The sequence below is a fragment of the Nicotiana tomentosiformis genome, unplaced genomic scaffold (genome assembly GCF_000390325.3).
Source record: "Nicotiana tomentosiformis unplaced genomic scaffold, ASM39032v3 Un00116, whole genome shotgun sequence".
Lineage (NCBI taxonomy): Eukaryota > Viridiplantae > Streptophyta > Magnoliopsida > Solanales > Solanaceae > Nicotiana > Nicotiana tomentosiformis.
Genome location: NW_027174675.1, coordinates 50,224 through 70,097, shown reverse-complemented (window position 1 = coordinate 70,097; position 19,874 = coordinate 50,224). Strand labels below are relative to the sequence as shown.

The 19,874-nt window shown below is 37.5% G+C and overlaps 2 protein-coding genes and 1 pseudogene across 2 annotated transcripts; 2 read left to right on the top strand and 1 right to left on the bottom strand.

The window, feature by feature from the left end:
• Nucleotides 1-892: 892 nt before the first annotated feature.
• Nucleotides 893-5,413, bottom strand: LOC138903900 (5-epi-aristolochene synthase-like; annotated as a pseudogene).
• A 997-nt stretch (nt 5,414-6,410) lies between these two features.
• Nucleotides 6,411-6,845, top strand: LOC138903899 (uncharacterized). Its single transcript, XM_070192473.1, has one exon. It carries the CDS (start codon nt 6,411-6,413, stop codon nt 6,843-6,845), a length of 435 nt encoding a protein of 144 aa, XP_070048574.1.
• Nucleotides 6,846-6,863: 18 nt separating this feature from the next.
• On the top strand, nt 6,864-10,817 carry LOC138903898 (uncharacterized). The gene is made up of 8 exons (XM_070192472.1): nt 6,864-6,927; nt 7,038-7,432; nt 7,479-7,559; nt 7,604-7,699; nt 8,073-8,613; nt 9,323-9,575; nt 9,810-9,915; nt 9,999-10,817. Exons 1-8 carry the CDS (start codon nt 6,864-6,866, stop codon nt 10,815-10,817), a joined length of 2,355 nt encoding a protein of 784 aa, XP_070048573.1.
• Nucleotides 10,818-19,874: the final 9,057 nt, after the last annotated feature.

Below are 19,874 nucleotides of genomic sequence, written 5' to 3'. Positions count from 1 at the left end.
AGCAATTCACTTCTCCTCGACAGTCTTCTCTGTATTGCTAACTGAATGGCATTGCAAGGTTTAGTACTATAAGAAGTTTAGTGAAGGCCAACACATTAATCACAATTTTGCTTCTTCAACGCTTTCGAACCTTTCTTCTCGACGGCCTTGTTCGATGCATTGGGGGCTTTCAATTATGTTGAGAGAGATTCAAGGTAATTCTAAGCGAGAAAACAAAGAAATCGTTAACTCGCTAACTCTGTCTGGAGGGCGTATTTAAGATGCCAACTGAAGTGTCTTTTGAGTTATCTAAACTGAATACGTAAGCCGTCCATTCCGGACAATCGATAAGAAAAACTGAATATATAAGCGATGGATGAGTGTTTTTTTAAAATTGAAGAGATGATTTATAAACTTTAAAAAGCCCAAAAAATGAGGAAACAGATAAATAGCCATTCTATTCAAAGAGAAGTGACACCTCACTTGTCTATGCCCCTGCTTTATATAGATATATAGATTGGTAAATTGTATATGCCCGTGTAATTACGTTGAAACTTGAGTAGGGAGGGTAAAAAGGTATCATATAGTGTATGGCTTGGTAAAAATCCCAAATAAAACTGTTGTTTAGAGTTATTATTACATCCTAGATATATACATGAAATTGCAAAAAGGAGAAAATGGACGGAATGAAAAAATGTATATATATACTGATAGCAAAGAAGTGAAATCGGATGAACTTTAACTTCTATCATTTGAAGTGTTAAACAAGTATATTCAGGTATGAATATCGAGATAAAAATAGACCTACTTCTCTAGTATTATACAGCTCTCGATCAATAAACAGGTAATTAGTTATTAGATCTTAAATTTCTCTCGTAAACAGACAAGACTGAAGTAGATTTTCAGATTAAGGTCAAGAATGAAAAAAGAATTTGATTCTCATGGATACAAAATATTGTGATTACAAGGATCTTAAGAAGGTCCTAGTTTAGGAAGTGCACTGCACAACAGCTCCCTAACAACGTAATTATACAACAAAGAAGAATGAAGTTTCCTTGAGATGAGCAACAAATGGCAGCTCAAATTTTGATGGAGTCCACAAGTAGGTTAATAATGTGAGGTTTTAAGACTTTCTCCGGATGAGTGTATCCATCTAGATTGTGTATATATGTAACCTCAACAATACGAGCAAGATTGAGAATAGGAGTTAAAAATTCTGTAGAGACGGGAGTGGGCCTAAGAAGTCCTTCATTAATATCTTTCCATGCTGTCTCAGCCATATTTTGAAATTTAGCCATTGCCTCTTTTGTTGATATACCATAATCTCTCATGCAGCACTCAATTCCAGTTGCAATTTGTCCCCTGCTTTTCTCAACCTAGAAAGCAGATAAATTAAAGGTTAGCTTTTATATTGCCTTAATTGTACTTTGTTTGTCCAAATCCCATATAATGATATAATTTCTTGAGATGCAAATCATACCTCGTACGTGGCTGTGTCATCGATAACTCGACATATAATTACACTAGCTTCAAGAATTTTTGGATTCTTTGACAACCACTCAAAATCTTGCTCCGTGGCAGACTTCATGCCCAAATACGATGTTGTCGCGAGGTAATAATATGTGGTAGTTGCTAGTGCATTGCTTAGGTATTCTGAAACAGGTGGCATATATCCTTCAATAAACCATGTTGACTCGACATTATAATTTCTTACTACTTCTTTCATCTGTGAATACAAAACATATATGTGTTCAAGTGTTAGAAAATATTGATTGAACTGTATCAAGTTTCTAATCACTAAAAGACGAACACAAGGTAAACCAAAGTGAGAAATGGAATTAAGGAAAAAATGTATTTCGATAGTTAAGTTGCTCGAACATACTCTTTCTATTGCATGGCAGACAATATGAGATCTTCCGGCACTAGACAATTCCTTTTCATAATCCTTGTAGAGATCTAGAATAGCTTTATAACTGATTTTCATGTAATCAGGAAGCCGATCAATTTCGTTGATATCCCATCTGCAGGATGACAAAATTAAGGTGAATTCGAAATTCGTCTTAATCTTTTCACGACGACATTCACTATCAAGGAATAAGTGAATTGATGAAGTTCATACCTTTGTATGGCATCTGTGTATGCCTCAAGTTCTTTAACTGTACCGTAAGCATCAAAGGTGTCATCGACAATCGAAATCATTGATATGGTCTTAACGAGCATGACGCGAGCTTGAGAGTATTGAGGCTCAAAATAAACTCATAATGCCCAAAAGTAGCATTCAACTACTCGATCTCTAGCATATGGAAGTGTTGTTACAAAATCCAAATCTTTCCACCACCTGCAGCATAAGAAATTAACATGAGTACTTGAGATATGATAAATCAAAAAGGGTTCATCGTTTTTATATATCGCACCTTGATACTTGAGCAAGTTCTTGTTTGTGCAACATCTGGAGCAAGTTGAAATCCAATTTGGCAAATCGAAGTAACACATTATTCTTCGATTGTTCCTTGTCATAGATTGATGAGATGAAGAATCGGGTCTCGACTCTAGGAACACCCTTGTGCAAACATTGCTCAAGGGCATGTGTCACTTGCTCCCTAAGTGGAGATTTCAAATGTGGAGCTGCAGATTCAAGATGGATAGTGGAGAAAGCAAGTGCGTCTTCTAAGATATCGTCAGCATGAGTCCTTACATGTGAAGCTTCATACAAGTTTAATAATCCTAAGACATCACTAGCAAGAGACTCCTTGAATTTGCCATTTTCATCTTGGAATTTGCTGAAAATTTCTGGTATTTCAAGAAAGAAAACTCAAGATGAATTAGCCTTCTTCCAATAAATGGATAATAATTTTAACAACTTCATGATGAACTTACCAGGAGAGATGTTGAAACCGTGTTGCCTGAGCAATCGAAATTGAAGTGCAGAGGTGCACAAATCATTGCAGTTTGAGTTTTGGTTGTAAATCTGATCCAAAATCTCATCAATTTCTTTCTCAAAGTGGTAGGATATACCAAGGCGTTCAATAATGTCAATCAAATTCAATGTATCGGCCAATTTCCTTCCGGTTGCTAACAACATACTCCTCGTTTGTTCCTTCAATGCTTCAATCTCTTGAGCATATATATACCGACCGATATCGGTCAGAAACAAAGTAATATGGTCGAAACAATCAAATAAAAAACTATAAATAAGAATACCGACCGATATCGGTCAGTTTATGTGGTCCCACAAAAAAATGTTTAAATCTTTTACCGCTTTTGGTCGGAAAATGGTCAATCTTTGACAAAAGACTGTTCAAACTTGCATACTATCTAAAACAATAATGATTAATTAAAATAATTATAGAATACCGACCGATATCGGTTTGAAGTAGTAAATTATATATATATATATATATATATATATATATATATATATATATATATATATATATGGTTATTTCTACAACTTATGTTTTAATATAACACTGCATCTTATAGCACTTTACATTTTATTTTTAAATAAGTTACCGACCAAAATCGGTCGGTATTAGTGGTAAAAATGGTCAAACACTTATATATATATATATATATATATATATATATATATATATATGTGTGTGTGTGTGTGTGTGTGTGTGTGTGTGTGTGTGTGTGTGTGTGTGTGTGTGTGTGTGTGTGTGTGGTGTGTGTGTGTGTATTTAAACAAAATCTGTATGTGTATGTATATGTTGTTGCTACAACTTAAGTTTTAATATAGGACTACAAATTATAGCACAAAATATTTAATTATTTTTTAATAAGTTACATATATAAATCGGTCGGTATTGGTGATCAAAATGGTCAAACGCTTATAAATTATTGTTACTTACAATCTATGTATATATAACATCCTAAATTGAATATATATTTATATACATGCTGCCACGACCCAAAATCCAACTTGTCATGATGACACTTAACCCAACTAGCTAGGTAAGCCAGTTAACCACTAACCAATTCCAATAACAATCAATAAAGCAATTAAGTAAAGAAATTATCTGAATCTGATACATTCCCCAAGAACTGGTAGTACAAATCATGAGCTTCTAAGAATAGAGTTTATAAAGCTGAAATGAAGTAAATACACCGTATGTTTGAAAAGTGCATAAACAAAGATTTATAGATCTAAGGCTACCACGAACAAGAAGCAACTACCACCGGGATGCAGGTACATCTTTAAATCTTAGCTCCCATCGAACACAACAACATCAACAACCAACATCTGCACGCAAGGTGTAGAAGTCTAGTATGAGTACAACCGACCACATATACTCAATAAGTAACAAACCTAACCTTAGGTTGAAAGTAGTGACGAGCTAACAAAAAGGTCAGCTCCAGCACCAATATTCCAAAACAGTTCATAATAGCATAGTACAATAACACAAGAGTATCTTAGAAATAAAAGGCTGAGTTCGCTCACAGTTCCATAACACATAGGCATTTCTTTTCAAGTATATCAGTGAAAACCCAAATCTTTTACCGAAAAAGCCAAAATACGAGTAAGTTTGAAAACTGTAGTTTTTCCCAAAACTCCTTTCAACAAATAGTAAGATGTTTCATTTTCAGATAGCATGAGGAAAGTACTTCTCTTTGCCTACATGTCAAGATACATGTAAAATCATAAATGTCCCCAAAACTAGGTAGCTGAAGGAAATGCACCCATATGCATGTATCTCAAGTACGCATGTCAAATGCAATGCATCTCGATGATGAGCTCATGTACTCACACTCTCAGAGTACTCAATCTCATTGTCTTGCATTTACTCTCACTATGCTCAGCACGCTCAATCACTTAGCGTTGTACAATACCCGCTACGGCATGCAACCCGATCCATATTTATAGTCGATTATGCAAACTAAGGGTGTGCAGACTCTGGAGGGGCTCCTTTTAGCCCAAGCGCTATATCCGCATGGACAACTCACATGCTGCAGGGACATCTCATGTGACAAAATATCAATATCCGAAATCGCACGGACAACTCACGTGATGCACAGACAAATCACGTGCTATAATATCAACAATTGGAATCGCACGGACAAATCACGCGTTGTACGGACAACTCATGTGATATAGTGTCAACCTCCTCGCAAACAGCCCTCCCGGCCTCACACAGTCATCAATCTCTCCAGTCTCACTCACGGGATCACAATGTCATGAAACTAGCCCGACAATAATAATATGACGTATCAATAAATAACTAAGACTGAGATATAATATGAATGCATGAATATGACTGAGTACGAAATATCGATGAAATCAGTGAAATAACAGCAAGAAATGACCACTATGGGTCCTAGCAATATCGTCATAAAGCCAAAACATGGTATCTAGCATGATTGACAGCCCAATTACTTTATCACATGGTAAAAACACGGACATTAACAAAGTAGGACCACTATACAGTGCCATGGAAACAATAGAGTCCCAATTCACATGGTGCACGCACACACGCCCGTCACCTAGCATGTGCATTGTTAGGTTTTAATTTTAATGATGAAAAATAATATTATTGCTTTTGGTGCAGGGACTCAAAGAAATCAACCACGATCATAGTGCACGAAGAGAAACACTCAAAGTTGAAGGAAGATATAAATCAAAGATTGATTGAAGCATTCAAAAGGAAAGAAGCATTGACGATCCGACGAGATAATCAATCCGAGATTGATTGAAGAGTTAAAAATGAAAAGAAACATTGAAGATCCGGCAAGATAATCAATCAGTTGCTATTACTGGAAGGACCCATAATTAGGGAGCAAATCCGATGCTATCAAGAATTAAAAATGGAAAGTTGTCAAAGTCCACACATCAAGGAAGAGTAACGGGAATTAACCTTATTCTTGGAAAGAATCAATTTCTTTCCAAGGATCAAATATCTTGGGTTGGCAAATCTTTTCAGTAACGGTCTACTACAAAGTATTTATAAGCAACCTTAAGTCTTAGAGAGACATACTTTGATCAAACCAATTACCCTATCTTTGTTCTACTTCAAACAAACATTATAGCTCTACTAGATCTGTTGTGTAACAAGTTAGAGAAGAAAGAGAGAAAAATACAGGTGACATAGGAACTAAGTTGTTGTTATAAACTACACCATTCACTTTGAACTCAAGAAACTCAATCACTGAAAGAGAACTCCCTTGCAACCCAATGGGACTGGACTAGGATTCACATTGAATCTGAACCAGTATAAAAACTCCGGTGTCTTTAATTCCTAGACTTTACTTATAGATTTTAATTCTACACTTCTTATTATCTCGCTATTACACCTAGTCGACTAATTGGAAAACCAGTCAACTTATAATAATTAATTTTAAAATAAGCAATTCACCCTCCCTCTTGTACTTTCAATTGGTATCGGAGCAAGGCTCACATTTTTCTTTTGCTTAACAGCTTGTGAGAAAAGATCATGGCTAATCAAGTTATTGTTGTATCACTCTTCCAAGAAGGAACATCTCAAGTAAGGCCACCATATTTCAATGGACAACATTTCTCTTACTCGAAAGTGCGTATGGAAATATATACAAAGTCTTATGATGTCAAGGTCTGGCGAGTTATCAAAAAGGGGAACTATCCTCTGCCGGCTGCTGCTCAACCACCAGTTGATCCTGAAGATATAGATGAATATACTGGTGAACAAATGCTAGTTGTGCAAGTTAATGCTAAATCAAGTAATCTGCTTTATAATGTTATAAGTGGTGAGGAATATGGGAAAATATCCAGTTGCGATACAGCCAAAGAGATGTGGGATAAACTTGAAGTTACTTATGAAGGAACCAATAAAGTGAAAGAAACACATATCAACATGTTGGTTCATGACTACGAACTCTCCAAGATGAAATAAGGAGAATCCATTGAAGAGATGTTTGCAAGATTTAGCAAAATCATTAGCAATCTAAAAGCTTTTGGCAAACCATACTCAAGTGGTGATCAAGTTAGGAAAATTTTGAGAAGTCTACCCACTACTTGGAGACAAAAGTTGTTACACTTGAATCACAGGATTTGAACAAATTATCATACGATGAACTTTGAGGAGAACTTATTGCCTTCGAGAAAACTCATCTCAAGAAAACAAACAAAGAAGAAAAGAAGAAAATCGTTGCTTTCAAGGCTACAACTGAAAGAGCAGACAATGATATTGATGACGACCCTAAAGATCTTCAAGAAGAAATTGCCATGGTATCAAGGAAAATGGATGGTTTAATGAGGAGATACAGGAATACAAGAAGATGCAGGATACGACCCAGGCGGACTAGGCAATATAATGAACAAGACAAAAATGATGGCAAACATTATGACTATGGAAGATTTGGGCATGTTCAAGCTGAGTGTCCTGATCTTAAAAGAAAGGTTTCTAGAGGTTTTAACAATAACAAATCATTTGGAAGCTGGAGTGATGAAGACAGTTCAGAACACGAAGAGATAGCAAATGTATGTTTCATGACAATTTTGGAAAACGACATGAACAAACTCTCAGGGTGCTGGACAGATGAGGACACTTCAGATGACGAATGCAAAGATGACAATGAGAAATGTTTCATGGCGCGAGGTGAAACAAGTGAGGCAAGATCTTATAACTGTGAAAGATGTATTGAATTGTAGGATATTCTTGACCTTACTTTGAAAGAGTCTCAAAAAATGATGAATGAACTAAAGAGACTCAACAAAGAAGTAAAAGACTGGAAACTCAAGCTTGAAGTATGCGAAATTGAAAAAGAAGTACTTCACGGTGAGTTTCAGGAAATGCAAATACAACTCAATGGCATGCGCAAATCCACCAGTCATAGTTTTGTCAAGTCGAACCAGGCGACTTACAAGTCAACTGGAGAAGGACCAGCCAGAACAGAGTCCACTAGTACTAACACAAATGAAATATCCAAAAATGGATCAGGACTTACGTGTCATTACTGTAACAAAAGTGGGCATGAATATTATTTTTGTCAATTTCGTAAATCAAATGTCTTAGGATGGATTTGGAAATAAAAAAATAATCCTGAGTCCAATAATACTAATCAACAAGGACCCAAGCAAGCTTGGGTACCTAAAAGTAAGTGTTAATTATATTTTGCAGGAACACCACAGAAGGAGTCACAAAGGAAAATGGTACTTAGATAGTGCGTGTTCCAGTCACATGACATGTGACAAAAATCTGTTTAAAGAAGTTACAAAAATAGACGGAGGAAGTGTCAAATTTGATGATGACTCAAAAGGAAAAATAGTCGGTACCGGAACAGTTCCTTTCAATAATAACTGTGGTATCACTAAGGTTTATCTTGTTGCCGGACTTAACAACAATCTTCTAAGTATAAGTCAGCTATGCGACTTAGGGTATGAAGTAATGTTCAAGAAAACAGGTTGTGCTATTAAAGATGAGACATGTAAAATAATCCTCCCAGGTAAAAGGTATGGAAATGTCTATATTCTTGATTGTTTTGAAAATATAGATGGTCATATTTGTTTAACATCCATATATGATGATCCATGGTTATGGCATAAGAAACTTGGTCATGCAAGCATGCATCTGATAGAGAAACTTTCCAAGCATGATTTAGTTATTGGTTTACCTAAACTCAATTTATCTAGAAATCATGTATGTGATGCATGTCAGATTGGTAAACAAACTAGAAACTCTTTCAAAAACAAAGATATTGTATCTACTTCAAAGCCCTTACAATTGCTTCATATGGAATTATTTGGACCCACTAGAACTACTAGCATAGGAGGAAAATGATATGCCTTTGTTATTGTTGCTGATTACTCACGCTTTACTTGGGTGATTTTTCTATCTCACAAAGATGAAGCTTTGAAACATTTTGAGATCTTCTATAAAAAGGTCGAAAGAGACAAGGAGTATCTTATTACAACAATTCAAAGTGATCATGGAGGAGAATTTGAAAGCAGAGCATTTAAATATTTCTTTAATGATCAAGCATACACCCACAATTTCTATGCTCCAAGGTCACCTCAACAGAATGGAGTTGTTGAGCGAAAAAATAGGACTTTACAAGATATGGAAAGAAACTAAGATACTAGAATATTCGTTGCCGAATCGCTTCTGGGCAGAAGGAGTAAGTATAGCATGTTACATTCCCATTCGATGCCTCATAAGACCCATCCTTAAGAAGACTCCTTATGAATTTTGGAAAGGTAAACGACCCAATATAAGTTACTTTTATCGGTTTGGAAGCAAGTGCTTCATTCACAATAATAGTAAGGACAATATTAGAAAATTCGATCCAAGAATTGATGAAGGTATTTTTTTGGGTTATTCATTAAATAGTAGATCCTTTAGAGTCTATAATAAATGCACACTATGTGTAGAAGAATCAGCACATGTTATCTTTGATGAAAATTATACTTCGGCCGAGAAAGGAATTATTGCAGGTGATGAAGATAAAATTCAAAATATTCAGGAGACAAGAAAATCTCAAGAGTCGATTAATAAACCTGATGGTGTAATGGAGTCAACTAATGAGATTAGAAATAGTCAATCAGAATCTCCAAATGAGTCAACTACTCATACAAGTACAATTCGTCCAAATGAATGGAGAAGTGAACCAGAATATCCTCAAAGGTTTATCATAGGAGACCCAAGCGAAGGAATGAAAACCAGGGGATCTCTCAAGAAGAAAGCAAACATAGCACCGATTTCCCAGATTGAACCAACTAAAATAGAGGAAGCTCTGAAAGACTCAAGCTGGTTACAAGCAATGCAGGAATAGCTAGATCAATTTGACAAAAATCAAGTGTGAAAACTGTTGCCTAAGCCTGAAAACGCTCCTGTAATTGGAACAAAATGGGTTTTCAGAAATAAGCTAAATAAGGATGGAAAGGTTGTGAGAAACAAAGCCATATTAGTAGCTCAAGGATACTCACAACAGGAAGGAGTCGTCTACGACAAAACATTGTCTCCAGTAGATCGACTGGAATCAATACAAATTCTTCTTGTGTACGCATCCTTTAAAAGATTTAGGCTCTTCCAGATGGATGTTAAAAGTGCCTTTTAAATGGTTTCATTGAGGAGGAGGTATATGTAAAACAACCCCCTGGATTTGAAGATTCAAAGTTTCCTTACCATGTGTACAAATTGACCAAAGCATTGTATGGACTTAAACAAGCTCCACGAGCATGGTACGAAAGACTCAGCTCATTTCTTATTGATCACAGATTTACAAGAGGTAAAGTAGACACTACCCTTTTTATTAAAAAATCATCAGAAGGTAATCTCATTATTCAAGTTTATGTTGATGATATTAATTTTGGTAGTGCTAATCCTTTTCTGTGCAAGGAAGTTTCAAATCTTATGCAAAGTGAGTTTGAAATGTGTATTATGGGAGAGCTAACGTTCTTTCTTGGACTTCAAATTCAACAATCTGAAGAAGGAACGTTTATATGTCAGAAAACATACACAAAGGAGTTGATTCAGAAGTTCGGTATGAATAATGCTAAAGCTATTGGCACACCAATGAGTCCTTCAACAGGTCTTGACAAAGATGAATGGGGAAATCCTGTTGATGAAACTAAATATCGTGGGATGAGTGGCTCCCTTCTTTATCTAACTACTAGTCGACCAGATTGTATGTTTTGTGTTTGTAAATGTGTCAGGTTTCAGCCAGCTCCTAAAGAATCACATCTGACTGCAGTAAAGAGAATTATTCTATATATCATTAGAACTATTTCTAACGGATTATGGTATCCACGCTCTAACAATTTTAAACTAGAAGGTTTTTCAGATGCTGATCTTGCAGGTGATAAGGAAGACAGAAAAAGCACTAGCGGAATATGTCAATTACTTGGAAAAGCAGTGATATCTTAGAACAGTAAAAATAAAGGATCAGTTTTACTATCCACAACTGAGGATGATTATATCGCCATTGGACAATGTTGTGCACAATTACTATGGATGTCACATCAATTGGGTGACTATGAACTATTCTTTAAACCCATTCCAATTTTCTGGGATAACTCTAGCGCTATATGTCTCTCACAAAATCCTGTGCATCACTCTAGGGCAAAGCATTTAGACATCAAGCATCATTTCATTAGAGATCATGTTCTTAAGGAAAATATAGAATTATCTTTTGGTGGAACTACTGATCAATTAGCAGATAGTTTCACTAAACCATTACTTGAAGACAAAATTTGCTTTTTAAGAGAATTACTTGGTATTATTTCCATTGATCATTAATATTAGGACCTATGTGATATTTTTATGTTTTGTATGCCTAATGTTTAAACTTTGTCTTTTCATAGTCATTAATAGTGCCTCCGAATTCCCTCTTTTTTTCTCTCTTTTCACATCAGTTGCAGCGTTCAAGAAAGGAAAACCAAACATCACTCCTGTTCAACTGACACCATTTCCTTTCCTGTACCCAATCATCAGAAACCCCTTCTTTTAATCTCTAAAACCCTCTTCCAATCTCCATCATTCCCATCGCCTAGAAACACGCTCCGAAACACTCTTCAACCAGTTTCTTCCATGGCTAAACACTCTAAAAATCCCTCAACCTCCACCAGGAAAAGTACTCTCTCTAGAGCAAAACCTTCTTCCCAGCCTCTAGAACAAGTAGACCTAGGGTCCGACCACTCAGAAAGCTTTGCCTCATCTCAGGCGGAACTCTCAGATCATTCTCATCCTCTAGGAAAAAAAGCCTTAGGAAAAAGACCTTTGGAAGAACCTCCTGAATCCTTTACTCCAAATAAATCGAAAATAGATCTCTCAAGTTCTTTAGAGTCTAACCTAAATTTTTGGGATTCTCCACACATGGACTTTTTATTGCTCTCAAAGACAAGCCAATCGCTCATGGGAGAGTAGTCGACCTTGATGACATGGAGGCCCTAAACTGTAAGGTAAAATATCTGTTTGTTTATCAAGGTTGGTCAAAATTCTTTTTTGTTCCCCCTCCTCTATGAACCCCTAGTAAGAATTCTTTATGCCAATCTTCAATTTAGTAAGTATGACAAGTTAAAATCCTTAGTGTTAAGAAAGCGCATCGTTCTTGATTGTGCCATGTTTGACTCAATTTTCCAGTGTAAGTGTTCTGGTTTTCCCATGCTTTTCAAACATTCTTGGCCTGATGATTTTGAAATCACCTTTGATCACGCAAAACATTGTATTGCTTAGTGTTCATCTGAATCCCTCCCGAACAAGTTCGGTCCAAGTGATGTTAGCTTTGAAACTCGTGTTCTAGCCCACATTCTTGCAACTACCCTGCTCCCTCGTGCTGGCTCCTTCTACAGCTTCTCTCAAAGAGATACCTTTCTTGTCTATTGCCATGTGACCAAACTCAAGCTCAAACTGTCCTCCCTGGTTATAAATTTTATGATTGAAAGTGTTGATGATCCCACCATTCTGCCCTATGGCATGGCCATCACTCACATTCTGGAAGCATGTCCACTCAGTCCACTATTGGGGACATTCATGCAATATCCAAAGAGATAGGGTTTGATGTTTCAAAGATAAGGATTGCCATTATCAGAGTTAGGGAAAATACAGTCAAGGCATTCAAGGAAGTACACGACAGGCTTGATGGAGTGACTGCTCAGCTAATGATAGCTTTGATCAACTGAAGGAGGCAATTTGCAACACTCTTACTTATTTCTTGCATCGTTAGTGTGGAAGTTTCAAACAATGTTTTTTGCTGTGCTATTTTGGACTAGATAACCAGTCGTTGGATGATTTGTTTTAACTCTGCATGCATATCATGCTACAAATTCTGGTTTAGTATCTGCCGTATTGTTGTTTATATCCCCTATTTGCTGATGTATTCGTGCAGGTGCATCCATTACAGGGGGAGTCGACTATAGATACTACAGGAGAAGTCGACCAAAAAAAGTAGCTTTTGCTGTAGGGACTCAAGGAAATCAACCAAGATCGGAGTGCACAAAGAGAAATAAATCAAAGATTGATTGAGGCATTCAAAAGGAAAAGAAGCACTGACGATCCGGCGAGATAATAAATCCGAGATTGATTGCAGAGTTAAAAAGGAAAAGAAGCATTGAAGATCCGACAAGATAATCAATCAGTAGCTATTACTGGTAGGATCCAGAATTAAGGAGAAAATCCTGCGCTATCAAGACTTAAAAATGGAAAGCTATCAAAGTCCACACATCAAGGAAGAGTAATAGGAATTAACCTTATTCTTGGAAAGAATCAATTTCTTTCCAAGGATCAAATCACTTGGGTTGGAAAATATCTCCACTAACGGCCTCCTACAAAGTATTTATACGCAACCTTAAGTCTTAGAGATACATACTTTGATCAAACCAATTACCCTCTCTTTGTTCTACTTCAAACAAATATTGTAGCTCTACTAGATCTGCCGTGTAACAAGTTTGAGAAGAAAGAGAGAAAGATACTGGCGAGGCATTGTATCAAGAAAGGACGAGTGATATAGAAACTAACTTGTTGGTGTAAACTACACCATTAACTTTGCACTCAAGAAACTCAATTACTGAAAGAGAACTCCCTTACAACCCAAGGGGACTGGACTAGGATTCATATTGAATCTGAACCAGTAAAAAAACTCCGGTGTCTTTAATTCCTACACTTTACTTCTGCATTTTAATTCTGCACTTCTTATTATCCCGCTATTACATCTAGTAGACTAATTGGAAAACCAGTCAACTTATAATAAATAATTTAAAAATAAGCAATTCACCCCCCCTCTTGTACTTTCAGTGCGTCATCTCAACACAAATCACATGACATGTATTTTGGGGTTTCATAACCTCAGCTCCAAGATTAGAAGAGTTACTTACCTCGAACAAGCCAATACCAATGTTGAGCAAGCCAAGCGGTGCTCCAAAATGCCATCACACAAGTAGCGACCTCGAAACGGCTCAAAACTAGCCAAAAGCAATTCAAATACATTAAAAAAAGCCCAAGGAAACAATTCCAAATGATAAAGATCAAATCTTTAATCAAAACCCAAAACCGGCAAAAAATCACACCTGGGCCTGTGCCTCGGAACCCAACAAAACTCACAAAATCCGAAAACCTATTCAATTGCGAGTCCAACCATGCTAGTTTTACTCAAATTCGACTCCAATTCGATGTTCAAAACTCAGAAATTCATATTATGAAATTTTAGGCCAAAACCCTCAATTTCTTCTTTAAAATTCACAATCCAATAACCAAAAATGAAGGTAGATTCATGGAATAAGATCAAAACCAAGTGTAGAACACTTACCCCAATCCTTGTGACAAAAATTACTCCAAAAGTCACCTGAACCGTGCTCCAAAATCCGAAAATGGGTGAAATATCGCTAACCCTCGAACTTAAAGGGTTCTGTCCAGTGAATCCATAACTACAGACAAGATGTCGCATCTGCGACCTTTGCTTCTGCGGGAAAAATCTCGCTTCTGGCAGAACAGTTTGGCCAGCCATGATAACTTCTGCGATGCCTAGGACTGCACCTGCGGTCGTGTTTCTGCGCGCATTGGCCGCTTCTGCGCATGCGCATATGCGCCATGGCTTCCGCTTCTGCGGGCCTCCTCATCCAGATCTCATCTAGCATCTGCGACGCCTTTATCGCACTTGCGACCATCGCAACTGCGATCCCATTTCCGCAGTCGCGGAAACACTAGAACCATCAGCATTCAAATCACACCTAACAACATTGAAACGACGAATCACACCTAAATTCAAAATCAATGAACTTTGAAACTTCAACTTCCACAACCGATGCCGAAACCTATCAAATTACGTCCAATTGACCTCAAATTTTGCACACACGTCACATTTCACATTACAGATCTATTCTAATTTCTAAAATCAGATTTTCACCCCGATATCAAAAAGTCAACCCCCGGTCAAACTTTCCAAAAATTCAACTTTTGCCATTTCAAGCCAAAATCAACCACAGACCTCTGAATCACAATTCGGACGCACTCCTAAGTCCAAAATCACCCAATGGAGCTATTGGAATCATCAGAATTCAAATCCGAGGTCGTTTACACATAAGTCAACATCCAGTCAAATTTTCCAACTTAAGTTTTCAATTATGAGACTAAGTGTCTCATTTCACTTCGAAATCGTTCCGGAACCGAACAATTACCCCGGCAAGTCAAACAACAATGGTAAAGCATAAAGTGAGCAGTAAATGGGGGAACGAGGCTGTAATACTCGAAACGACCGGTCAGGTCGTTACATCCTCCCCCACTTAAACATACGTTCGTCCTCGAATGTTCTAAGAGTTGTTTCCAAGCCACCACCTCACTATTCTATCTTACCATGCACGTACCCGGGGGAGACCCTACGTCACCATATCCCATATAGGTCTAATAACACTACATAACTGAAATTTCTTAATTCAACCTAGCCCATAAGCCTTAGAATCCAATTTCCAACATCCAAAATTTCTTATAAGATCTGAATCCCGCAACCTACACATTGTATAAATACGAACAAGCTGTACCAAAAGCCGTAACCATAACTCAAATACTCAAAACACAAATACCACATAGCTCAAATGCTCGAAGCAATGATTTCTAATCATAGTAGCTGCTCAAAACAACCTAATGCCGGTAATAAACCTCATATCAAACAAGACTCTATTCAAAAACCTTCGTACACTACCGATAATGAAAGAAACACGCATAAACTCGTAATCATTCATCAGATCCTCCAGTCGTCGAGATCCCTCTCATTCGACAAGAACAATAACAAATTTCCAAGCCGACGTTCGATATTATCCTTCCAAATATACCACAATAAAATATGATAACACCCATCCTAGATCCGATGACTTCATCTTATCAAATACCAACTACTCTACTGACATGCCACATCAATACTATCTAAAGCCACAACCCGTGCAATCCGTGCCCCAATAAGAAACATTTCAGATGTACTCAATCATGAAAATGACTCAAATAAGAGAATTGTCTCGCAAGATCGACGGGTACCACCCCAACGCAATGCTAAGAACCTATCACACACTGTAGAACCATAACACACGAATCTAACACCAAGGATCATATCTCAACATAACTCTGCCACAAGGCGCGACCCCATCCAAACACTGATCCATATGGAATACCTCAGCCACCATGCTCAAAATCAATATCCATGCGCAATCTGACATCAAGTACTCAAAGTGCATTACCATAACCATGGAGAAGCTAATGACACAATTCCACACAAACCCGAAAGAACATAATCAATGCAAAACCACTCATGCATCACCCAAATACCCATCTCGTGTAAATTCCGCTATAAGGCCCCAATGGAATTTCCCCATGGGTGCATACAACCAACAAATCACAACCCCTCGTAGCATAGAAGAGTAACTCACTGAACATATCAGAGCACGAAGAAGCTCAACAACAATCGAATGGCACCTCCCTCAACAATAGCAGTATGGAGCCAACCAATCCGACTCGGTGTAGAATACACACCCTAATTGGGCCTACCCATGGACCCCAAATCAACTCCAGGCACCCACACATGGATAAATAACCCTCCGAAATCCCACAATGACTGAATCATAACACATACTATCGTCTAACTAGCTTCAGCCATGAATTCACAGTCCACAACCTTGAAACAACCTGCTCTTGAGAACTCCCAATCTCCAAATCCATAGAATACACGAATCACCATATCTGATCCCAACTCCAATGCCGGAATGTCTAACACATCTCTCATACACGATCATCCCACAAGGAATACTTCTAAAATGCTTCCGTTCCACATAGCAAAATTTGAATATCAGCAGTCGATCAACCGAGAGAGGGTCGCAGTACCAGTGAAGTATCCTTGAATCAAAACACATTACTCCTTCTGAAATATATACTCTCATCAAGCCATACCGATTAGTAATATCATTTACCTAGTCATCAGAAACCGTCCATACAAATCTCATTCCCACACAACACACCGCATCTACCATGCCATCATGTGAAGAGTACAAGAATCTTTTAATCAACTCTAAGTCACAAGCAGAATACATACCCGATCATTCAGAAACCTTCCATTTGATCTCATCCCGGAGAAACTCCTAATACGCAACATATTCCTCACGCCGGTAGGAAATATACTCCTCGAATAGTGGTAAAAACCATTAAGAACTCTTTGAAACCCATTTTCACACAACCAAGCTAAGAACTGAATCTCTCTAACTCAAACCAGCCATGCAGGTCGCCAAAACCCAAGAGCATTGCCACTAAACACCTAAGGAGGCTAGCCCATCATAAGTACCCAAAGAACCAGTTATATCTGTTACTGTGCTAATCTAACCTACTACCACACTGTCTTATTTTTCCAAGTCCCTTCCAAATTGCCTTTAAAATGATAATTCTCCTTGCTGGAACACCACGACCTTTAACCAAAATTCATCACACAAGAGACCCTAGTATAAAACCACAACGCCTTAAGGCCCATAAGCCGCCGAATTCCCTTTTAAGTACCCCAAAAGCACCGCAACCGAGACATCCACTCTGAAAGACCTTATGTGAATTTAAAATCGTTCCTCTTCCCTTTTTCTTATACTAAAATGTAGAATCCATAGTCATACAGAATTACCGTAAGTCTCGACACCATACAATGTAACTCTCTGTTTCTAGTCATATACACATCTTGAAAATTCCAAATCGCTACATATAAATCTTGAATCCATTGGAACCATTCTCGAGAGTCATCCACTCTACTCAAATATCAATTAAACCAACCAAATGGACCGTACGACCTGTGTCCCATTAACACACCCACATATAAGGGAGTCCAACACTCCTAAGCAACCGAGCAAATTCGTACTCCTTGTACACTACATCATTTGCGAATAACCACTCAATTATTTTATGATTACCATCATTTTCATATATTCCTAAAGTGCCATAACCCATATCCATAAATTTCCTTACTCGAGTCATTCTCGAACTCAACCTTTGCAAGTCATAACTAATCCACAAGTATGCCTCAGACCAAAATTAAAATTTAACACATAACCATGAATTGAATTGTCAATAGCAGACTCCCCCACTTGGCTCAAAGCCATAGATTAAAACACTCCATAATTCACAATACCCATACTCTATTACTGTCATAATACCATAGTCAGTATAACAAAAATTCTTCTCAAGCTCATACAACGCCAACCATAAAAATACCTTAATCGTCCGCTAGACTCGCATTCATTATCTTAACACCCAAGTCAACTTTCTCAACCGGATTCAAATTCAAATCTCAATATATACGCCCCGCTGGCAGAAAAGAGACTCTTCATTCACATTATAAGGATCACACCTATGTAGATTACCCCGCAGGGGATAACCCACCTACTTAACCTTAAATTAGTATCTTGTTATACCCTTTCGCAATTACAATTACTATAAGATCACTTAATCTTTCCGACTCCAAACTCAATAACCAGACATGAGAATTTAATTTGTCCCAAAATTTAACAACGTGAAAGATCCTTTAAAACATTAATACTCGAGACTGTATGTCACATCAAAATGAAAATCAAGCACCCAATGGACTTTCCTTTACATTCCAAGGAAACACTTCTCGTTACATTCAAATCATCTTAACACATCCCGTAGTTACACCATACTCATCACAAAGCCATTTCACCGCTCATCGAGCCACAAATTCCTCTCGTAGGGACATTACCGGACATATGAGTCCAAATGTACAAGTTACCACTGAAGCTACCGAGCTCGAGCTACGGTCTAACCATGGCCTCAAGTCCTCCAGACTGGCTCATCACCAAAACATAGAATACACATCTCAAACCTCGTTCATAGAATCACAAGCCGGCGATGCACAACTAATACGGAGCTCTCATGTGCGCATACGAATGCATGGAAGGAATTCAAAGAGTTGCGCTTCAAGCTGAATTAATGCCACGATAAGGAAATAAAGATGGGAAGTATATCCTAAATGTCCTATAGCCTCTCGAAGATAGGTATGGACGTCATCATACCGATCCGCAAGACTCTACTAGACACTTGCTCATGACTTGTAGAACCTATGAACCTAGAGCTCTGATACCACCTTGTTACGATCTAAAATCCAACTAGTTGTGATGGCACCTAACCCAACCCGCTAGGTAAGCCAGTTAACCACTAACCAATTTTAATAACAATCAATAAAGCATTTAAGTCAAGAAATTATCTGAATCTGATACATTCCCCAAGAACTGGTAGTACAAATCAGGAACTTCTAAGAATAAAGTTTACAAAGTTGAAATGAAGTAAATACATCGCATGTTTAAAAAGTACATAAACAGAGTTTTATATATCTAAGGCTACCACGAACAAGAGGCAGCTACTATCGGGACGCAGGTACATCTTCAAATCCAGCTCCCATTGAACACATCAACATCAGCAACCAACATCTGCACGCAAGGTGCAGAAGTGTAGTATGAATACAACCGACCCTATGTATTCAATAAGTAACAAACCAAACCTTAGGTTGAAAGTAGTGATGAACTAACAAAAAGGTCGGGTCCAACACCAATATTCCAGAATAGTTCATAACAACATAGTACAATAACAAAAGAGTATCTAAGAAATAAAAGGCTTAGTTCGTTCACAGTTCCAGAAAAGTAGGCATTTCTTTTTAAGTATCTCAGTGAAAACCCAAATCTTTTACCGAAAAAGCCAAAATACGAGTAAGTTTGAAAACTGTGATTTTTACCAAAACTCCGTTCAACAAATAGTAAGATGTTTCATTTTCAGATAGCATGAGAAAAATACGTCTCTATGCCTAAATGCACCTCTATGCATGTATCTCAAGTACGCATGTTAAATGCAATGCATCTCGATGATGAGCTCATGCACTCACACTTCCAAAGTACTCAATCTCACTATCTCACATTCTCTCTCACGATGCTTAGCACACTCAATCACTCAGCGATGTACAAT

What these genes read in the sequence shown, in the direction of transcription:
- LOC138903898 (XM_070192472.1), top strand. Translation starts at nt 6,864, where the DNA reads ATGTTTGCAAGATTTAGCAAAATCATTAGCAATCTAAAAGCTTTTGGC. An exon ending in TGGCAAACCATACTCAAGTG is followed by an intron (nt 6,928 to 7,037) that starts GTGATCAAGTTA and finishes AACTTTGAGGAG; the next exon opens with AACTTATTGCCTTCGAGAAA. An exon ending in ACTGGAAACTCAAGCTTGAA is followed by an intron (nt 7,700 to 8,072) that starts GTATGCGAAATT and finishes TATATTTTGCAG; the next exon opens with GAACACCACAGAAGGAGTCA.
- LOC138903899 (XM_070192473.1), top strand. Translation starts at nt 6,411, where the DNA reads ATGGCTAATCAAGTTATTGTTGTATCACTCTTCCAAGAAGGAACATCT.